The sequence below is a fragment of the Panthera tigris genome, chromosome F2 (assembly GCF_018350195.1).
Source record: "Panthera tigris isolate Pti1 chromosome F2, P.tigris_Pti1_mat1.1, whole genome shotgun sequence".
NCBI classification, from domain to species: domain Eukaryota; kingdom Metazoa; phylum Chordata; class Mammalia; order Carnivora; family Felidae; genus Panthera; species Panthera tigris.
The window spans coordinates 49,527,931-49,547,082 of NC_056676.1; the positions used below are offsets into that span (position 1 = coordinate 49,527,931).

Genomic DNA, 19,152 nt, shown 5'->3' on the forward strand with positions numbered 1-19,152 from the left:
GTGGTTGCTTTAAGTATAAAGTTTGGGAGAAGTTTGTTACACAGCAATAGATGACCAGAACATGTGCTAAGGCCTTTACAAATGTTATCTGAATTTATTCCTCACAATAATCTTATGGGGTAACTGCTATTATCCTTATTTTAAAATGAGGAAGCTGAGGCTCAGTGAGTTTGCATAATAATCCAGGTTTGTTAGCTCCAATTTGAATATGGGTATTTTTCTTTACTGATATTACTTCATTCTATGGTTCATCTTATTCAAAAGACAACTGTTGAGGCAGACAAGACTAAGGTCAACTCTTAGTTTTGTCCCATTGTCTTAGTTTAAGTCCTTCTAGGACTTCTGTCCTATTGGCACAGGACTGTGAGGATCCAAAGATCCATATAATGGGCTTGACAGATGGTAGTCATTCAACAAGGGGTAAATAAGTATGTGCTTTGAGAATTCTTTCCTATGACAAAAAAAACAGCTGGTGGTAAAGGACTCTTAGAAATGGTTTTTGATAGTGTGAACATGGGGATACACTCATTTAGGTCAGGTATGTGCTAAAACATGTCAAAAAGAATGACCTTTAAAAAAAATCCATAACATCACATAATGGTTAAACCATGTGTGCATATATGGCTTATGTTACAAGGCATAGAAAAAATACAGATTTCATTGAATTGGAAAACATTACTGATTAATCAGCTACATCTGTTACTTCCCTTCAAAAGATTCCTTCCAGCTCTGAAATTCTGTGAATTTTACTTTGCCTCATTCTACCTTGAATGTTGAGGGCCTCAGAAAAAGATGCAATCAGCCAACCTCCAGCCCCTGGTAGTAGCCACATGCAACTTGTAATTTGTGTGCTATTTCTGAACGAGGGTGCAGTTACTCCAAGAACCAACCTCTCTACTGCCTATCAATTGTTACACAGGGTAAGTAAAACAGGTCCTATGAAGTTGCTGTCATTGTCTCCCTTGAAGTTCAGGGGCAAGGGCGTGAAGGAACCAGCAAGCAGCTAGAATGGAGCTCTTATCATCACCGTCATCATCAATGGGTTTGTGGTAGGTACTCAACAAATACCTAGCAAATTGAATGTATAGTACCTTTTTCCTTGTCCTTTTAACCTGTCTCACCCATTTATTTCCAGCTGAACAGTGGATGATGGGGGTAGCAATGGTAGAAACTGAAACTCCAGAGCTTGTAGAAAGACTCCCCTTCATCCTGTGCTTATGTTTTCAGTCCCGGCTGATGACAAGCGCTAAGGCAGGGCTGCTGGCCCAAAGAATCCTAACACAGCCTCCTTGGTTTCTAGTCTCTTCCAAACTAATCCTGGAGCCCTGACTGATGGACTGATAAGGCAAGACAAAGTACTATGTCATGATAATCTGAGTAATATCTACTAAAATCTGTATCCATAAACAGAGAATGTACTTAACAGTGTTCCTGGAACACTTAAAAAAAATGAGAAAGGACAAGAAACTCAAATCTCCCCCAAATAATACATATAACATTTTCTGATCTTGATGCCATAAAAATGAAAATTAATGTAAGAACCAGAAAACAAAACTACTATTCACACCAAAATTCTATTATCTGAGGAAAAAAGGAACAAAGAAAAGAAAAAAGGAAAAAAATTTTCTTCTGTAAAACAACTTTTGGATTAAAGTAGAAATAAACACTGAAATATCACAATACCTAGAATATAAGAGTCATGACAACACCAATACATCTAAGTAATTCAGTTTAAACAGTGCTTAGAATTGTCTACACCTTAAATCTTACATTAATAATTAGAAAATAAAAATGAATGAATGAAGTGCTAACTCAAGGAGTCAGGGAAAAAACAACAAATGAACTAAGGAGAGCAAAAAGTAGGAAATTTATTAAAGTGGAAGTCAGTTAATTGGAAAACAGAAAAATTATAGAACAGAGATATTCAAAACATACCACTCTGCGAGAAACAAACAAAAAGTTCAAAATGTCAACTGTTAGCTATCTTATTTAAGAAGATAATAGGGCAAACATAATACACAAGGGAGAGCCATATGCACAAAAGAGAAAGAACTTTGCTCAACGCTATGCAACTAAATTTGTAAACTTGGATGAAATGGAAGATTTATGATGTCAGCTAAGATATAAAAACTACACAGACCAATTACTACAGAAGATAGCAACAAAGTTGTTAAAGAGCTACTAGCCAAACATCCATCAGATCATTTCACTGAAATTTTAAGGAACAGAATATTCCAATGCAATTTAAGCTGTTCTGGACCAAAGGAAAAGGAAGTTTCCAAATTAACCGGCATAAAACTAAAAACCAAACTTCTTAAAAGACAGCACACACATATAAAAACTACAGACTAATATCACTGATGAATACAGTTGCAAATATGCTAAATAAAATATAACGTAGCAATATATTAAAAATATACACATGGCCAAGTAGTTCATTTCAGGAATGCAAGAATGGTTCAAAATTACAAAATATATTAGTAAAATTCAACGTATTAAAAGATCAAAGGAGAAGAATCATATGATCATCTCCATAGTGAAAAGGCATGTGATAAAATTCAACATGCATTCTTGGTTAAGTTTTTTTTTAAATATAGAGATCGGTGGATCAATTGATTCTCCTTAACGTGATTGACTGATATATTTAACATTATTCTAGAAGTACTAGACAATGCAATTAAAATGTAAAGAGGTATGCAAGCTGGAAAATATGATTGTGTAACTAGAGAACACAAAAGAAAAAAATATTACTAGCTATAAGAAAATGGTAGTCTGGTAGCTGTGGAGAAAATTAATGTAAAGAAATCATTAAGCTTAACATATACTAAACGCAGATTGAATTATAAAAAGGACTTCCTTAATATTGATAACAAAAACACTGAAAGTCCTAAGAATAAACTCTTAAGAACGAAGATGATCTCTATAAAGTAAAATGCGAAACATGTCTAAAGGAAACAACCACAAAAAGAATGAATGGGCACCATTTTTACATAGGTACCATGATTTAGACAGAAGCTTTAACATGATAATGATGTCCAATTTCCCTAGGTTAATCTATAAAAATTAAAATTGTCTAGGGGTACCTGGGTGGCTCAGTTGGTTGTCTGACTTCGACTCATCATAATCTCAGTTCTTGAGTTCGAGTCCCGCGTCGGGCGCTGTGCTGACACGTTGTTTCCTGGAGCCTGCTTCAAAATCTGTGTCTCCTTCTCTCTGTCCCTCCCCCGCTCATGTTTTGTCTCTCTCTAATATAAATAAACATTAAAAAAAAATGGTTCAAAAAACCCACATACTAATGGGACTTGTTTTGTGAGACTTGAGTAGGTCAATTCTAAAGTTCAAACGGAAAAATAAGCAAGAATATTTAAAACATTTAAACATTACAGTTATTAAAACAGTATAGGGCTAGTATAAAAAGAGAAGGGTAGATCAATTGAAGAGAATAGAATTGGAGTCTAGAAACATATCCAAGTAGTATATAAATTCTATGATAAAAGTGTCATTTCAAATAGTAAGGAAAGAATGTATTATTTAATAAAGAGCTGCAGGATAAAATTAACTGGGGAAAAAATGGAGCCTTACATTCCGGATTGATTGTGATTTAAGTGGGAAAATTGAAATAAAAGAAATACCCAACTTTAGTTTTAATATTCAAACTTAAATAGATAACATTTTTCTCTTAAAAAAAGTACAAAGTATGCATAGTAGGTTACAATTTGTATTATTATATATGACATTTATATATATATGGACACATTTATGGATTTACATGGTACCTTTGGAGGGGTATACAGAATTTGGTATTGGTACTTGTCTCTTTGGAAGGGAACTAAAAGATGGGTGTCAGGGAAGGGGAGAGACTCACCTTTTACTGTTTGAACCAGGAAAATGTATTAGTTAATTATAGAAAGAAATTAAAATAGAAATGCCAGGAAACAAAACCAAGAAACCTATACAATATATTATTAGTAGGACCTAAATAAGATTAATTTGGTGATACAAATTCTGCTAGGAAAATATTCTATACGGGTCTGAAATGCATCTGAAAATCATACAAAGAGAACTAATTGAATTATTGCATCTTATAAGAAACATTAATTAAGAAGTTTTCTCAAAGGCAAATATATTCAGCTCCTTGGGAATTTTTACCCTCAAGTGCTGGTATAAGCTACCACCTTATTCTGAAGAAGACTGCCTGCCCTTCAATGTTCTTCTAGACACAGCGCAGTATTTTACGGCCTCAATCTGCACGTGCACCAAAATGCAACAAAAATAAAGAGCAACTCTGATTTAAAAAGTACCTCAAGGCAATACAAAAAAAGTGATTTTTAATTTTGGATACATATTAAAACATTTCAGTCAGTTCTTTCTGACAGCATAACACGACAAATACACAAGACCTCAAACATGCTTTAAAATGACATTCAGCAAAATATTGAAAATTTAATAAATAGCAATAATCACACACAAATACATATTTCATACTCAATCATTAAGCTATTAAAACAGACAGCTAAAGAATAAATAAACAAGAACAGACAATAAAAAAATATGCGGGGTTTGCAATTCATTCTACTTAAAAAAGGGGGGAGGATCTGAATGATTTCGTAATTTGCTTTCTGACGTGTAGCATGATCCTCCCCCGCAGTGAATAAAATATATCGAAAATCACTCTTACAATAATGCAGTCTTTAAATACAACAAATAAATATGAAACCAGCAAAGCAATTTCAAGTTGTAATAAAAACGCCCCCCCCAAAGCTATGGAAATATATAGTCATTGTGGTAGCAAATGACAGTATTGAAAGTGATAGTGCTTGTGCACTGAACTCATCTGTGACCTTGACATGACGTTAGTGCAAATCCCTAGGGTCCAATACAAGCATCACCCTGTACCAGGGAAGGACATTACCAGTTGGAACTTATCTTGTACAATTTTTGTACATTTTTTATAAAGTTCAAGATTTAATGCATAGTAGAATATCTTCATCTGCTTAATTCTGTCCCGAAATAGGGATGAAAAAAGAAATGACTTGGGATTTTACCATTTGGTTTGTACCATATTAGAGTATTAAAGTCAACATTAGAAAATCTATAAAAGAGTTTCACTTTTGCCATTAATTTTTCTAACTCTATCTAAATTTCACATCACAGAATGTTAAATGTAAGAGAAAAATTTGTAGACAAAGGTTTTTCCCTTTGAGAAAGCTCATATTATGATGAAACCCAATAATATTTAGACAGATGTCACCTAAATAAAAAGTCAGGTGAATATAAGGGGCTTTTTTTTTTTTTTTTTTGTACATTAACCACCTTGAAATGTGATATATTAAGTTACAAGATGTAATGGCAAAAAGCATAAAGGGTTCAATGAGAAGAAGGTATTATTTTGTACAAACAAATGTTTTAACATAGGATAGATAAACTGACAGTTGAATGAGTCAGCAGCCATACATCTACTGTGAACTACAGTACCAGGATAAAAACAATTAAAACGAATGGAAGAACATTATTGAGCAGTATGAATACATAATGCAATTTTAGCTGCTAAAATAGTAAACTCTAAAGTTCATAGAGTTACAAGTTGTTTAATTTAACCATGCAGGCTAATATATAATAATAAGAAATCACCCTGCATCTTTTTTGCTTTTAAATTAAAACTAGTTTAATTGTGAAGTTTACAAAACAACGAACGGATGCTGCTCCGACTCGTACATGGCCTCGCTCGCTGTGATCCGTACCTAACAAAGTAACAAAGCCTCATCGTCACTTGTTTCATTTTTCAGTGTTGCTTCCAAGCAAGTGTCTGGGATCTGGGCAGTGTGGACGACGCCACAGCGCGCGCAGGGGCCGTCTCGATTACTTGGCCTCGCTCCAGGGTTCGCTGCGCTGCATGGTTGTCTAAACCCTTGTCCTTGCTCCGAGGCAAGATCGAGAAGAGGTCTGGAGCAGTCATTCACATCCAAGTCTGAAGCTCCATCGGACACCGGAATTAGCATTTCAACATCATCATCTTCTTCTCTTCCGTTTGCCCCATGATCAAGCTGTCTCAAAGGACTCTGGTTCTGATTTACGGAGCTTGATCGCCCTAATGTAAAACGTACCCAACGCAGCCCCTGAGTCATACGACTTAGTGCACTTGTGAGCTGGTGCCTCGCAGGACTCACACCTGGGGGTTCTACACTTGTCACATCCCTTCCACTATCTGTGTGACCACCTCGGGTACTCTGAGTTGAGGAACTTCCACTTGCTCCCACTGTTGCTTCTACTGCTGTCGTGGGAGGGACTTTTTGGGGCAAAGGAGCTGCAACCCCACCAGATGCTCCTGCCGTATCTCTTCTCTCATTTTCTGTGTCTGTGTCGTCGGACTCCACAGAAAACAAACTTCTGTGAGCATGACTTCTTTCAGGTTCTCTGCTGGTACTCTGACTAGGGACAACCTCATCTCCATCTGCTGAGACCAAAGCCAACGACCCTGAATGACGTGATCTTGCAAAATTAAAAATACGATTCCAAATATTGCTGGATCTGCCTGCCATTGGAAGCCTGATCGAAGTGAATCCAAGCTGAGATCGTACTGCCAGCCTCAGGTTTTCCAAAACAGAAGCCTACAGGAAATAAGAGGAGATCTTAAGATCGCTAACAATGAAGTATTAACACAGAAAACATGCTTCTAACAAGAACATGTTGTGGGTAAAGACACTATTACTCATTGTTAGAGTCTATGAAGGATGAATTCAATTCTCTCATCTGTAAAGGTTCACCTACCACAGAATCTAATCTATAACTCGTACCATTGCTCACTTAAGATTTTCCTGACACTGCATTTTATACATACAACTTTAGAGTGATGTTTCATATCAATTACAACAACTATTTTATTTCAAAACTGGACGCTGTAATCCAATTCTAAAAGTGTGCCAAAGGGACAAAATTATTTGACACTGCTTTAGCTAGGAATGTAAACTAGGCTCTTTATCTGGTTTATGCCTTTCTTGTTTTTAAACACAGAACAAGTCAGACTTGATTTACAAGGTTGAAACTTTCCCAAACATGGTAAAGTTATATATATATATATATATATATATATTTCACAGCTGGTTCTCAAGGATTTGTTGAATGAATGGGTAGTGAAGATTGATTTATACTGTCATAAATAAGAGAATTAATTAATTTATAATACAGCACAGGAAACAAAGTTTAAGATTAATTTTTTTATAGCACTACAACACAACGGTATTTGAGACATTTGGACTCTTCTCAATCTTTAAAGATTAGGTTTTATTTTCTACAGCATAGCGTTAAGCATAAATTTTCACACCCTTATTTGAAAATTTACTCATTTTCCTAGATGAATACATTAATGGGTTATTTTAAAAACATACAACATTTATATAAAACAGTCTTTAAGCTCCATCTAGTGGTTATAAAAAGGGAGTATTCAAACCTGGAACAAACCCAGCTTTCATTTGTGGCATTTGGTATTTAAAATACAGTATTTCCAGGAAAAAATGGTGAGTTGACATATTCCCTTTCCAATGATGCTATAATTTCACCCTGCCAAAACGAATGGCTCTCCCTTTCCCTTCACAGAAGAAAAGAGTTTCCCTTGATAGCATGTGTTCTCCACCTCTCTTCAAGATGGGTATTAAACTTACTTGTAAGTCCCACATAGGCCTTTTGAACATAATCTCAGGAATATAATTCACAGAAAGCAAAGGAACTACGATCATAGGAATATTTAATAATTTGGCACGGACTGTCAATAAGAAATCTGAAGATCAGCATACACAGATTTGCTATACAAATGAGTCAGATTTTTCACCAATTAAGAAGTATCTAATTTTATATTAAAAAACAAACAAACAAACAAAAAACCGGTTCACATCCCTAAGGAATTTCTCCATAGATGTGGTCCTCCCCATTTAGCATTTAAGTTCTAAGGCTTTCATGTGAGTACTATCTTATACCCAGCAGTGAACAGAAGGCTCTTCAGATAAGCTTCCCTTTTATTCAGCTATCACCCATCGAGATCAACAATGCTCACTTTCACATTAGAGTCCGTCATAGTGAAGTTCTCTACTTAGAGTTAAAAGTCTGTTTATTTTTTTAATTTTTTTTTTTTTAACGTTTATTTATTTTTGAGAGAGAGAGAGACAGAGCATGAACGGGGGAGGGGCAGAGAGACAGGGAGACACAGAATCTGAAACAGGCTCCAGGCTCTGAGCCAACAGCCCAGAGCCTGACGCGGGGCTCGAACTCACGGACCGCGAGATCGTGACCTGAGCCGAAGTCGGACGCTTAACCGACTGAGCCACCCAGGCGCCCCTTAAAAGTCTGTTTAATTAAAATTAATTTTACATTAGATTCCTAATGTTTTAGGGATAATTTTACATACTTCTTCAGTTTATGAAAGAAGAAAGCATTCTTCAGAAAGCATTTCTATTTTTGAATGGGATGGGAATTTAGAATATTCTTTTTCTTTTTAAAGAAAATAATAATTGAGAATTAATAACAAATTGATAATGTGTTACCAAAAGTTTGAAATTTGAAAGTTTAATCTCATAAATGGAATAAAATCTAGCTTACTATTCATAAACATTTTATTTTAAAACTTTGTTGAGTATAATTCCCTCATAAGGCTAAACTATAAACCTAAAGAACGGTGTAGTATGTAGTAAAGAATTAAATGTTATTCAGAGTGAGGTCTGACCTTTGCCATCTGCTTCTGGGATGTGACCTCTGAGCCCTTACAGCATCATCTCTGACAGGAGTGTCCTAGCCTGGGGCCTGGGGCCCGGGGCCAGCCAGATACAGATAACGCTGTGTCTAAGGTGGAGGCTCTAAGCCACACCAGCAGTGTGATGTAGGGTGGGCACTGGACTCGGCAGGATCAGTCAGTGCGCAGGGGCTAGAGACTGAGATCAGCCACATGCGCAGTTAATCATACCTGCATGGTGGAGCCACAGTAAAAACTCTGGAGGCTGCGTCTCGGGCGAGCTCCCTAGTTGGCAATACTCTGTGCACACTGTCATACACCCGTGTTGAGAGTGTAACACTGTCTTGACTTTGTGTGGAGACGACAGCTGGAAGATCTGGGTTTGGCACCCTCCTGAACCCTGTTCCAGGTGTCTTATTCTTTGGCTGAATTAATTTAGGTCTTTTCCCTGTAATTAACCATAACCCTGAGTATAAGAGCTTTCAGTGACCTCTGAGTCCATCTAGTGAACAGTCAAAACTGAAAATCATTTTGGGAACCTCAGAACTTATAATTTCTGTAAAGATGAGACCTGTTTGGTGTGGACTGTGCTTTCTTTAACTTCACAGTTAGCTGAACTCCTGGAGGCAGCTTCAGGGCATAGGGGTGGTAGGTGACAGATGGCAGATGATGGACTAGGTGGGTGGAGTTGACCACTGTTTGAGCTCCTACCTACAAAGAAACTTGCCACCTGGCAGGGCTGAGAATATATAGCTTTCTCTTATTTTGCACACAAAATTCTGACCAGTGGAACTTTTGAATTATTTACTTAGCAAGTTACATCTAGAGAAATGTTCTTAAAGCTATAAATTCTCACCAATATTTCTTAAAAGACTCAAATAAAGGTGACAGACTGTAGTCAGAAATCATATCTACCAGAAAGAAAACGGTTTTCCATTTTGCACAGAATTAAATCACTGGGAAAATAATGTTTATCAATTTTTATAAATATTTCTGAATGAATTTACATTTTATTTTTTTTAATTTTTTTTTTAACGTTTATTTATTTTTCAGACAGAGAGAGACACAGCATGAACGGGGGAGGGACAGAAAGAGAGGGAGACACAGAATCGGAAGCAGGCTCCAGGCTCCGAGCCATCAGCCCAGAGCCCGAGGCGGGGCTCGAACTCGCGGACCGCGAGATCATGACCTGAGCTAAAGTCGGACGCTCAACCGACTGAGCCACCCAGGCGCCCCGAATTTACATTTTAAATGTATACACCCTTATGTCTTTATGAACCCTGGTATACTTTAGGCATTGAAAAAGAAATTTTTAAAAAAATGCTAATAGGACTTTATTTAATTTTAATTTTTTATATTTTTATTAAATTTATTTAGTTCTGAGAGAGAGAGAGTGAGAGTGAGCAAGGGGCAGAAAGAGAGGAAGAGAGAGGGAGAGAGAGATAATCCCATGCAGGCTCCTCACTGTCACTGCGGAGCCTGAAGAGGGGCTCAAGCTGACCGGATCTGGGGCTCAAACTCACGAACCATGAGTTCATGACCTGATGCTTCACTAACTGAGCCACCAAGGAGCCCCAAAATAGTGTTAATAGAACTTTAAAGAATTCGGAAACATTAATAAAATAATGAGTTACTATTTAAAGAAAATGATATGAATTCTTAAACACTGTAAAATCCGGCTGTCAAGTTTTCCCTCAAGTCAGGTGGAAATATTAACTTCATTGCAATTACTTTTATTGTTAACCAGTTAATCTAATTATTGATATATTACTAGTTACTGTTTTTAAAAAAAAACGGTATGAATTCTTAAACACCGTAAAATCTGGCTGTGAACAAAAGTTTTCCCTCTAGTCAGGTAGAAATGTTAACTTCATTGCAATTTACTTTTACTTATTAACTCATTAATCTAGCAGATTACTAATGTATTAATTTTAACGTTCATTCTTAAATCTTCTAGATGTTTAGTTCAAACAGAAAATAACTTACTAAACTTTACTTCTGAATTTTAATGTACCAAATTATCATAAATAGTAAAATGCTCAAGAATCACATAACAAAATCAGAAGAATGAAACCATTTGGTATTTTGTAGCATTTGTTAAAATACAATGAAACATAATTTCAAATCCTCCATATATTTAATAATCCTTGACTACAAGAATTATGACAAAGGTCCTTTACCATATATACAAATATAGAATTCATTTTAGGAAACAGAAATCATAAATTGCAACATACCTGATTAGGTGAACAAACAGGAAAATCTTCAACTGGTGGAATTAAACCCTGAGCAATCAACTGTCCATAAGAGGGAGGGGCTTCTCTTCTTAGCAGTTCTGCTTCCACTCTTGACAGCTGTGTTTCAAATGACCTGTTAGAGAAAACAGGGGAACAGAAAAGGTTAAAAAGGCAAGCTAAAATAATTTTTTAAATCAACAATGAAAAAAAGCTGAACCTTAATATATTTGACCGTTTTTAAAGCTTAGCCAACTAACATTTATTGGATATCTATAGCATTCTGACACTGAGAATACAAAGGCAAAAAGCCATGGGGCTTTCACTAGGAGCCTGGATCACTAAGTTTGAGTGAATTAGAAATTCCCGTAAAAGGTAAATATATTAGATCTTTAAAGCCCTAAGAACATAAGAGGTTTGAGACTTTAGGTGAAAGTAATCATCAAGTTCAACACATTTAGTTTTTAGATGAGGAAAAGAGTGAATGAGCCACCAGTACACTTTCTGGAATAGCTTGTTCTTATAAGACCTCAGACTCTTCACTGAGCTCTTATGCTGCAATGTAGTCAAAAGCTTTCTGGCCAAAGAGGCAGCATGATTATTTTGACACTGTGCATCTGCGTGTATCTATTAGCTTACCTGTTGGGTATATGAAGTCTTTTGTTGAATCTATTATTTGTAATTCTCCTGGAACTGAGGGTCACTGTCTCTACAACAGTGTCCTAAGGGACCTCTCTCTGCCATTAGCTTCTCCCAAGTCCAATCTATCCCACACCACGTGGAAGAAAACCCTCTCTGAAGGTCACCTTTTAATACTTAACCATTTCTTAATTAACTGAGAACTCCTGACACACGGCTGTCATGGACCTGAGACACTAGCCCCATGTTCCAAGTTTTAACTTTTAGCCCTTGATATGTATCTTAGGCTCCAGATGAAATGAAGTATGTGATACTTCTCCAAGCAATGCTAGGCATTCCTACTTTTATGCATTTTCCCAGGCTATTTTTTTCAACTACAATATCTTTTCCCTGTCTACATTCTACTTGTAGATTTCAAATGGCACTTGTTCAATAAAAGCCTTTCCATTCCCCCCCATCAGATTAGGTTAACTTTTGACTTTTCTTCTATACTTTGTTTTACAGCTTTTCTACCATTTATATTTTTGCCATCTTATTCCACTCACCAATGCCTTCCTCCTAACTGTACAGTGCCTGTGAAATTATGCCTTATTCATTTTTCTACTCATCCGTATTGTGCTTTGAACCTAGTAGGTTCTCAAATATTTAGAATTGAATTCTTACTTATAAAAATACAGGTTAAAACACTACAACTGAATATTGCAGCTTGCAAAATTCCTACAAAATAATCTGAAAACAAAAACTAGTAAATACCAGTTCTTAAGTATTTATTAGTTTTTAAAATATATTTTTAAATGTTTATTTTTGAAGGAGAGAGAAACAGTGTGAGTGGGGGAGGGGCAGAGAGAGAGGGAGATACAGAATCCAAAGCAGGCTCCAGGTTCTGAGCTGTCAGCAGAGAGCCTGATGTGGGGCTCTAACTCACAAACTGCGGGATCATGACCTGAGCCAAAGTCAGATGCTTAACTGACCGAGCCACCCAGGTGCCCCATCTAAGTATTAGTTTTTATGTGTTTAGCCTCTTGAGTCTTAGCCTTTTCACACTGATTTATAAACCATAAAAGATATTTATCTATTTCCCAAAATAGTATGAGACCAAAGTATACTGCTGATCACACTAAAGTACTGTTGCAAATACTGGGGCCATGTTTATTGCAGAAGCCATAACCACTACAATTTTGTCTTGATACTGACCTTCGTTCAAACATTCTCAGAGAATAAAGCTTACAGGTACATCCCAATGCAATGACCAGTAACAAGCCACAGATAAGGCTGCCTATGACGGCTGCAGTTATGACTCTGGTAGGCACAATTACGGGGCAATTCTCCTCATCGCTGCCGTCGCCGCAGTCATCCTGGGAATCACACACCCAGCTTTCAAACACACAACGATTGTTTTTACAATGAAAATTTCCTGGCTGGCAAAAAAAGCAGTTTTTTTCATCGGAGCCATTTGGGCAATGATTCTGGTAGTTGCAGCGATCAGAACGAGGATAACAGACACCATTTCGGGAACAGGGAAATTCTTCCTTTTGGCACATGGTGCAATTTATTTCATCCCTTCCATTTGGGCAATGCCAATACCCATCACAACGCTGCTGTTCTGTGTAACACCCCCAGTTACCCCCACAGGGTATTTCCCACGGCAAACAGAAGCCATCTACTTGGTAAGTTGCATTAAATCCCCGTGCAGCGTTCACTTTATCAGCACAAAAATGTACCCTGATCTGTCCAGAAGAAGAAACAACTGTGAGAGGTGCGTGAGAATCAAAAGCAGTTAACACACGCAAAAGTTTGTGTGGATTCTCCTCTAATCCATCGTATATTTTGACGTAATCGCCATAACCAGTACCATCAAGTTTAAAGTCAGTGAAGCGTAAAATGACTTTACGATGATCACCAGTGTCTATTAACCAGGTGCAATTGCTTCCAGGAGGATAAAAGTCTGGATAGTTGGGAGAATTGAAAGTACCGTAAAAATATTTTAGCCACTGTCCACAAGTTGGCACATCACAGTCTATCTCATCTCCTAGGTCAAGGCAGTCAATGTTGCCATCACATTTTAAAGACTCAGGGAGGCAAGTGTAAACCTTGGTAAACCGAGACAGACACTGGAACTGGTTGTAGGCACAGGGCTGAAAAGAAGCAGCCGTTGGGGGACCAGCTTCTTTGGCACAGATCTCTTCATCGGAACTATCTCCACATTCGTCCATGTTATTACATTTCCAGGCTTCTGGTATACACTTCCCGTTGCCACAGCGGAACTGATCGCAAGCACAGCTTGGTTCTTCAGACTTCCCTGGGAGGATGTGGGGAGGACGGAGATGGAAGAAGGGAGAAAAAAACATACTCTTTGAAAAGATATATAACAGTAAGTGACACTTTTATAATAAATATTAACTAAGCCCAAGTGATAGGGTTTAAAAAAAAATCTTATTTTACAAAATAGATCAGTTCTAGTGGCAAACTAATATTGGCTCACTAATTACTCAACAGTTCAATTCATTAAACACTTATTGTTTGTTCCATGAAGACCTTAGTATTTTGATCTAAAGCGAAGAGAACACAAACTGAGGGGTTGCTGGAGGGGAGGTGGGTGGGGAATGGGCATTAAGGAGGGCACCTGTTGTGATAAGCACTGGGTGTTATATGTAAGTGATGAATCACTGAATTCTACACCTGAAACTAAAATTATACTGGGTGTTAACCAACTGGAATTTAAATAAAATCTTGGGGGAACAAAGAACAATTCTGCTTTTGTAGAGAACTCTCTTACTGCAGAACATTTACTGATATGATACAAGACACTTGAGCCAATAGACTGCACTGCCTAAAATTTGAAAATAATTTATTGCATAAACATCATTAGAATATTTTCAAATGAAGAAAAATTTACCCACAATAATCACCTTTCAAATCAATTTTTTTCCTATTTTTCATATCCTTTCCTTTTCTAGTTCTTGTTTATGTCTAGATCTATATACATACACACAATATTTTGCTGTATGTGTCCTACAGTATATTTTGTAATCCTATTCTTTAGAACCAAATTTCTGCTAAGATTATTGTAAGATTAACTTTATACACGGTTCATAATGATTCATGTGACCATAACACAACACTGCCACTTTATATTTCTATTGTTTTACACAACTGCATGAATTTGAGTTATGTTATAAATTCATTCATCAAATTAGCAGGGGCAAGGAGAGAGGAAAAAACCTGAAATACCTACAGAATTCCAATTATTGTAGTGTACAATGCTAAATATACACCAATAGTGAGGCATGGAAAGAAAATCAAACATTAGCTCCTGACAGTTCCCCAAACTGACAGTGTTTGGGATAATACATCTCCATTAACTTCTTATTTATTGGTAAGCAGGTGACAGAAAATGTGCTTCGAAAGCTAAATAAGTATTACAAAGACTGTGTTTTTAAGAAAAAAAAGCTAAAGGACAAGTACAAATTTTAGAAGATACAAAATGATTTTCAGCAAAAAAGTAGATATAATTTAAAGAGGTGAAAGAAGATTTGATACTACAAACTAGGAAGGTGGAACAGAGCGGTCTTTTTTGCGAAGCTGTGAAGACCATGGTAATTCAGACACACAAAAACATATTCTGAAGTAACTTTCAGGATGTCAGTAAACACTTGAGGGAAAAAAAGACTTACTTAAATTTTTTTAGTGTTTATTTTTGAGAGAAAGAGAGAGAGAGAGAGAGAGCGAGCGCTGGAGAGGGGCAGAGAGAGAGGGAGACACAGAATCTGAAGCAGGCTCCAGGCTCTGTGCTGACAGCACAGAATTCAATGCGGGGCTCTGACTAATGAACTGTGAGATTATGACCTGAGCTGAAGTCGGATGCTTAACCAACTGAGCCACCCAGACACCCCAAAAAGACTTAATTTTAAAATTAAGGATTTAATTAAAGTAATTAATTAAAGTAATTGATGTATTTAAAATTTGAAAACAAAATTGACCTTAGTTTATAAAATTAATCAGTTCATTAGAATATACAAAACACCTGTATGAGGCCGTGCTGTGCTTTAGGGCACCTGAACCTTCTTCAATCTCAACCCCCCCTTTTTTTTTAAATGTTTATTTTTGAGAGAGAGACAGAGAGAGAGACAGATACAGAGTGTGAGCAGGGGAGGGGCAGAGAGAGAGGGAGACACAGAATCTGAAGGAGGCTCCAGGCCTGAGCTGTCAGTATAGAGCCCGACATGGGGCTCGAACTCATAAACCGCAAGATCATGACTTGAGCCGAAGTCGGATGCTTAACCGACTGAGGTACCCAGGCGCCCCTTCAATCTCAAGCTTCTTAAGGTCTAGTCACAATTAGACAGATATTGTTTAGAAGACTAGCCCCAAAGTGACTTCGTACTTAACACTACAGAATTCTGTTCATTATCTTTCTTTTTTTTTTTTTTTAAAACACACCTGAAAAATATGCCAGTCTGAAACCCTTTCTAGAAATACTGTCATCGGAATGGAACCTGATCCAGACGTGGTCTTGTGAAGAAATATATGGTGGTGGAACTGTCGAACCACAGGCTCTGTAACTTTCGATATTCTTGTATGTTTCTATCGTCAACCAGTCCAAACTGCATCTTCTGGACCCTTGAATATCAAAATCCTGAAAGCTACAAGTAAAAAGTCAGAAAAGGCTATTAACAAGGGTAATTTGGGGGAAAAATTTCACTTAATAATACTTAATAACTGAGGACTTTATTATAAGCCTTCGTTCAATATTCATTGATTCTGCTGGGTTTTCCAGGCATACAGCCATATCATCAGCAAATAATAATACTGTTTCTATGTTCCTAATGTTTGTATCTCTTTCTCAGATTCCTGAACAATACTTCTTCATAAAAAATACCAGATTCCAAAATAATGCTAAAAAAACGTAGGTAATAGTTGGCACCTTGTTCCTTTTTCTTCTTTGTGTGTGTTTAGGAAGGACCACTTCTAATTCAGAATATCCTAAATTATTCTGTATTTGAACCAGAAACACCACACCTAATCTGATAAGCTAAAGTGAAAAAGAGAAAGTCAGCCTCCTCTTAGATTAGACTGGTTCGTCTGCTTGCTTAGTGAGAAGCTTATAGCTTAAAGCTATACACTTAAAGCTTACACTTTAAGGAGATCAAATAACATAAATCTGAGCAAAGTAAAAAAGTTAAAAGTGAACAAACAAAAAATCTTTATCAGTGAAAAACCCCTAAGTTTGGAAAGACTTCTTTTTTTTTTTTTAACATAAGTTACATTATAGTCAAACATTGTCTTGTAGTTCACAAAATATGGGCATGCATTAAAAGGTATCAAAAAGTACACACAAAATTAGCTACTGCTATGAAAAAAGAGAAACTAAAATATTATTTTCCAATAACATGTCTCCACCAAAAAGGGAGTATCTGACTTTACCTCCTTGCCTCTGCCTTAATCCAAGTGATAAAGAAGTTAATTATCCAAGGATTATTACATGAGGATATTTCCTCTTTAAGTATTCTGAGTAACTACAACAAAGGCTGACAGATAATTTGATTGTTTCTAATTTCTCATTATTATGAACAATGCTTTAAAGAACCCTTATACATGTATCTCTACACGAGCAAATATTTCTCTAGGGCAAATTTTTCTAGAGGTAGAATTGCTAGGTCAAAACACAAAATTCCACTTTAAATTTGATAGACACTGACAGAAATATTTATACCAACTCACTCCCACTGAATGTATGTGAAAGTACCTTATATTAATGATAAAATATTTATCATTGTTCCATTTTACATTTCCTTATTTACCGAGATGGAAACACTTTTTCCAGTTTACTATTTCTTTTCCTATGAATTGCCTTGCTATATCATCCTTTACCCATCAGAAGTTTTTCTTATTCATTTAAAAATTCTTTACGTTGAACAAACACGTCCCTATTTGGGGGCATGTCTGTAACACAAGACTTATGTACTGATATCCACACGTGCATTCTCTCAATAAATAGCTGGTCAGGTAACTCCTGTTAACTTCAGTCATTAGTTGGCATGAACTGACATCTCTCATTGTGGTTTTATGTGCACTTCTCTGAAGACTAATGATGTTGAACATCTTTTCATGTGCTTATTGGCCGTTCTTACATCTTCTGTGAAGTGTCTGTTCAAGTCTTTTGCCCATTTAAAAAAATTGGGTTGTCTTCTTGAGTTATAAAAATTAATTTTATATTCTGGATTCAAGTTCTTTGTTAGATATGTGTATTGATAATTTTCTTCTAGTCTATATAAATTGCCTTTTCATTATATCTTTTAATGATCAGAGAGTGTTTTTTTTTTTAATTTTTAAAGTTGTTTTGAGTTTGAGAGAGAGAGAGAGAGAGAGAGCGCATGAGCAGGGAGAGGGGCAGAGGGAGAGAAAGAGGGGAGAGAGAAAGAGAGAGACACTGTTAAGCAAGGCTCCATGCTCAGTGCGGAGCCCCACAGGGGGCTCAATCCCATGATTCTGGGATCATGACCTGAGCCAAAATCAAGAGTTGGACTCTCAACCAACTGAGCTACCCAAGCTCCCTGAGCAGAGATTTTTAGTTTTGATGAAGCCTATTTTTCCTTTTATGTTCAGTGCTTTTAGTGTCCTCCCTAAAATATCTTTGCCTACCCCAAGATATTCAACAATGTTTTCTCCTAATGTTTTATATGAGTTTTAGTTTTTACATTCACATCTAGGATTTATCTTGAATTAATTTTTGTGTGTTCTCAGAGGCAGGTCAAGATTCTTACACTTATTTTCTTTATCATGCATGGAACATCCTGGTCTGGTCATCCTGCACTTGTGGAGGGAGGCTTGGCTCAGCTTTGCCCTTATTTAGTCTTAGGTGAACTCTTTATTTTATGACATTGTCTTTACCTATGACATTTCTGTGATTTCAATGAAATCCCAAGGTATTTAACAAGCTCGTCAAACTCAGCAAGTTTCAGACTCCAAACTCCGTCTCAGCTACACCACACAGGCACTGAAATCCTTGCGTAGCTTTCTACAAGGCTCCTGGGAGTCTCTTAAGCATGCACAGTTCAGAAAACAGCAAGGAATTTGAGAAGAATTTATATGTAGATGTAAGGACTTCCTACATTGGAGCTCTCTCCTTTTTGGATTTGCCTTTTCAATTTCCAGCTACTCTGACAGCCTCAACTCCACCCTGTGATACAACCACAAGCTGACAAGACTGTGGCAGTCTGCTTGAGTTGTAGTTACTACATTCTGCACGGATTAGGGAACAGACAGGAAGCAAACATATCTCACCAGTGTGGATCCCTTCTTTTAAGAGTTTAATCCCCTCCAGTTTCCTCCAGCTTCTGATTACTCTCCAGTGCCTTTGAGTAGTTTTTAAAAAACTTTTATCCAAAGTTGATAACTGTTTATGGGAGGGCTAGTCAGATTCAAGCTAAGGAATCCGTTAGTATGTTTTTATCCATTAAAATGTTTAAGATTGAGGAAAGCTGGATCCTTGTCCAGAACAAAAGAAATATCTATTCATGCATACGCTATTGGATTAATTTTGCTAATATTTCATTTAGA

The 19,152-nt window shown here is 36.7% G+C and overlaps 1 protein-coding gene across 2 annotated transcripts in view; it reads right to left on the bottom strand.

Annotated features, from left to right (window-relative positions):
• Positions 1-3,410: 3,410 nt before the first annotated feature.
• Positions 3,411-19,152, bottom strand: part of LRP12 (LDL receptor related protein 12) — a 76,003-nt gene continuing 60,261 nt past the window's right edge. For both annotated transcript variants that reach the window (XM_007075823.3, XM_007075822.3), the window contains 4 exons: positions 16,033-16,235; positions 12,787-13,891; positions 10,957-11,089; positions 3,411-6,608 (listed from right to left, as the gene is read on the bottom strand). In XM_007075823.3, the coding sequence (XP_007075885.1) occupies positions 5,742-6,608; positions 10,957-11,089; positions 12,787-13,891; positions 16,033-16,235 (2,308 nt within the window). In that variant the 3' untranslated portion in view covers positions 3,411-5,741. The remainder of the gene's footprint in view (positions 6,609-10,956; positions 11,090-12,786; positions 13,892-16,032; positions 16,236-19,152) is intronic.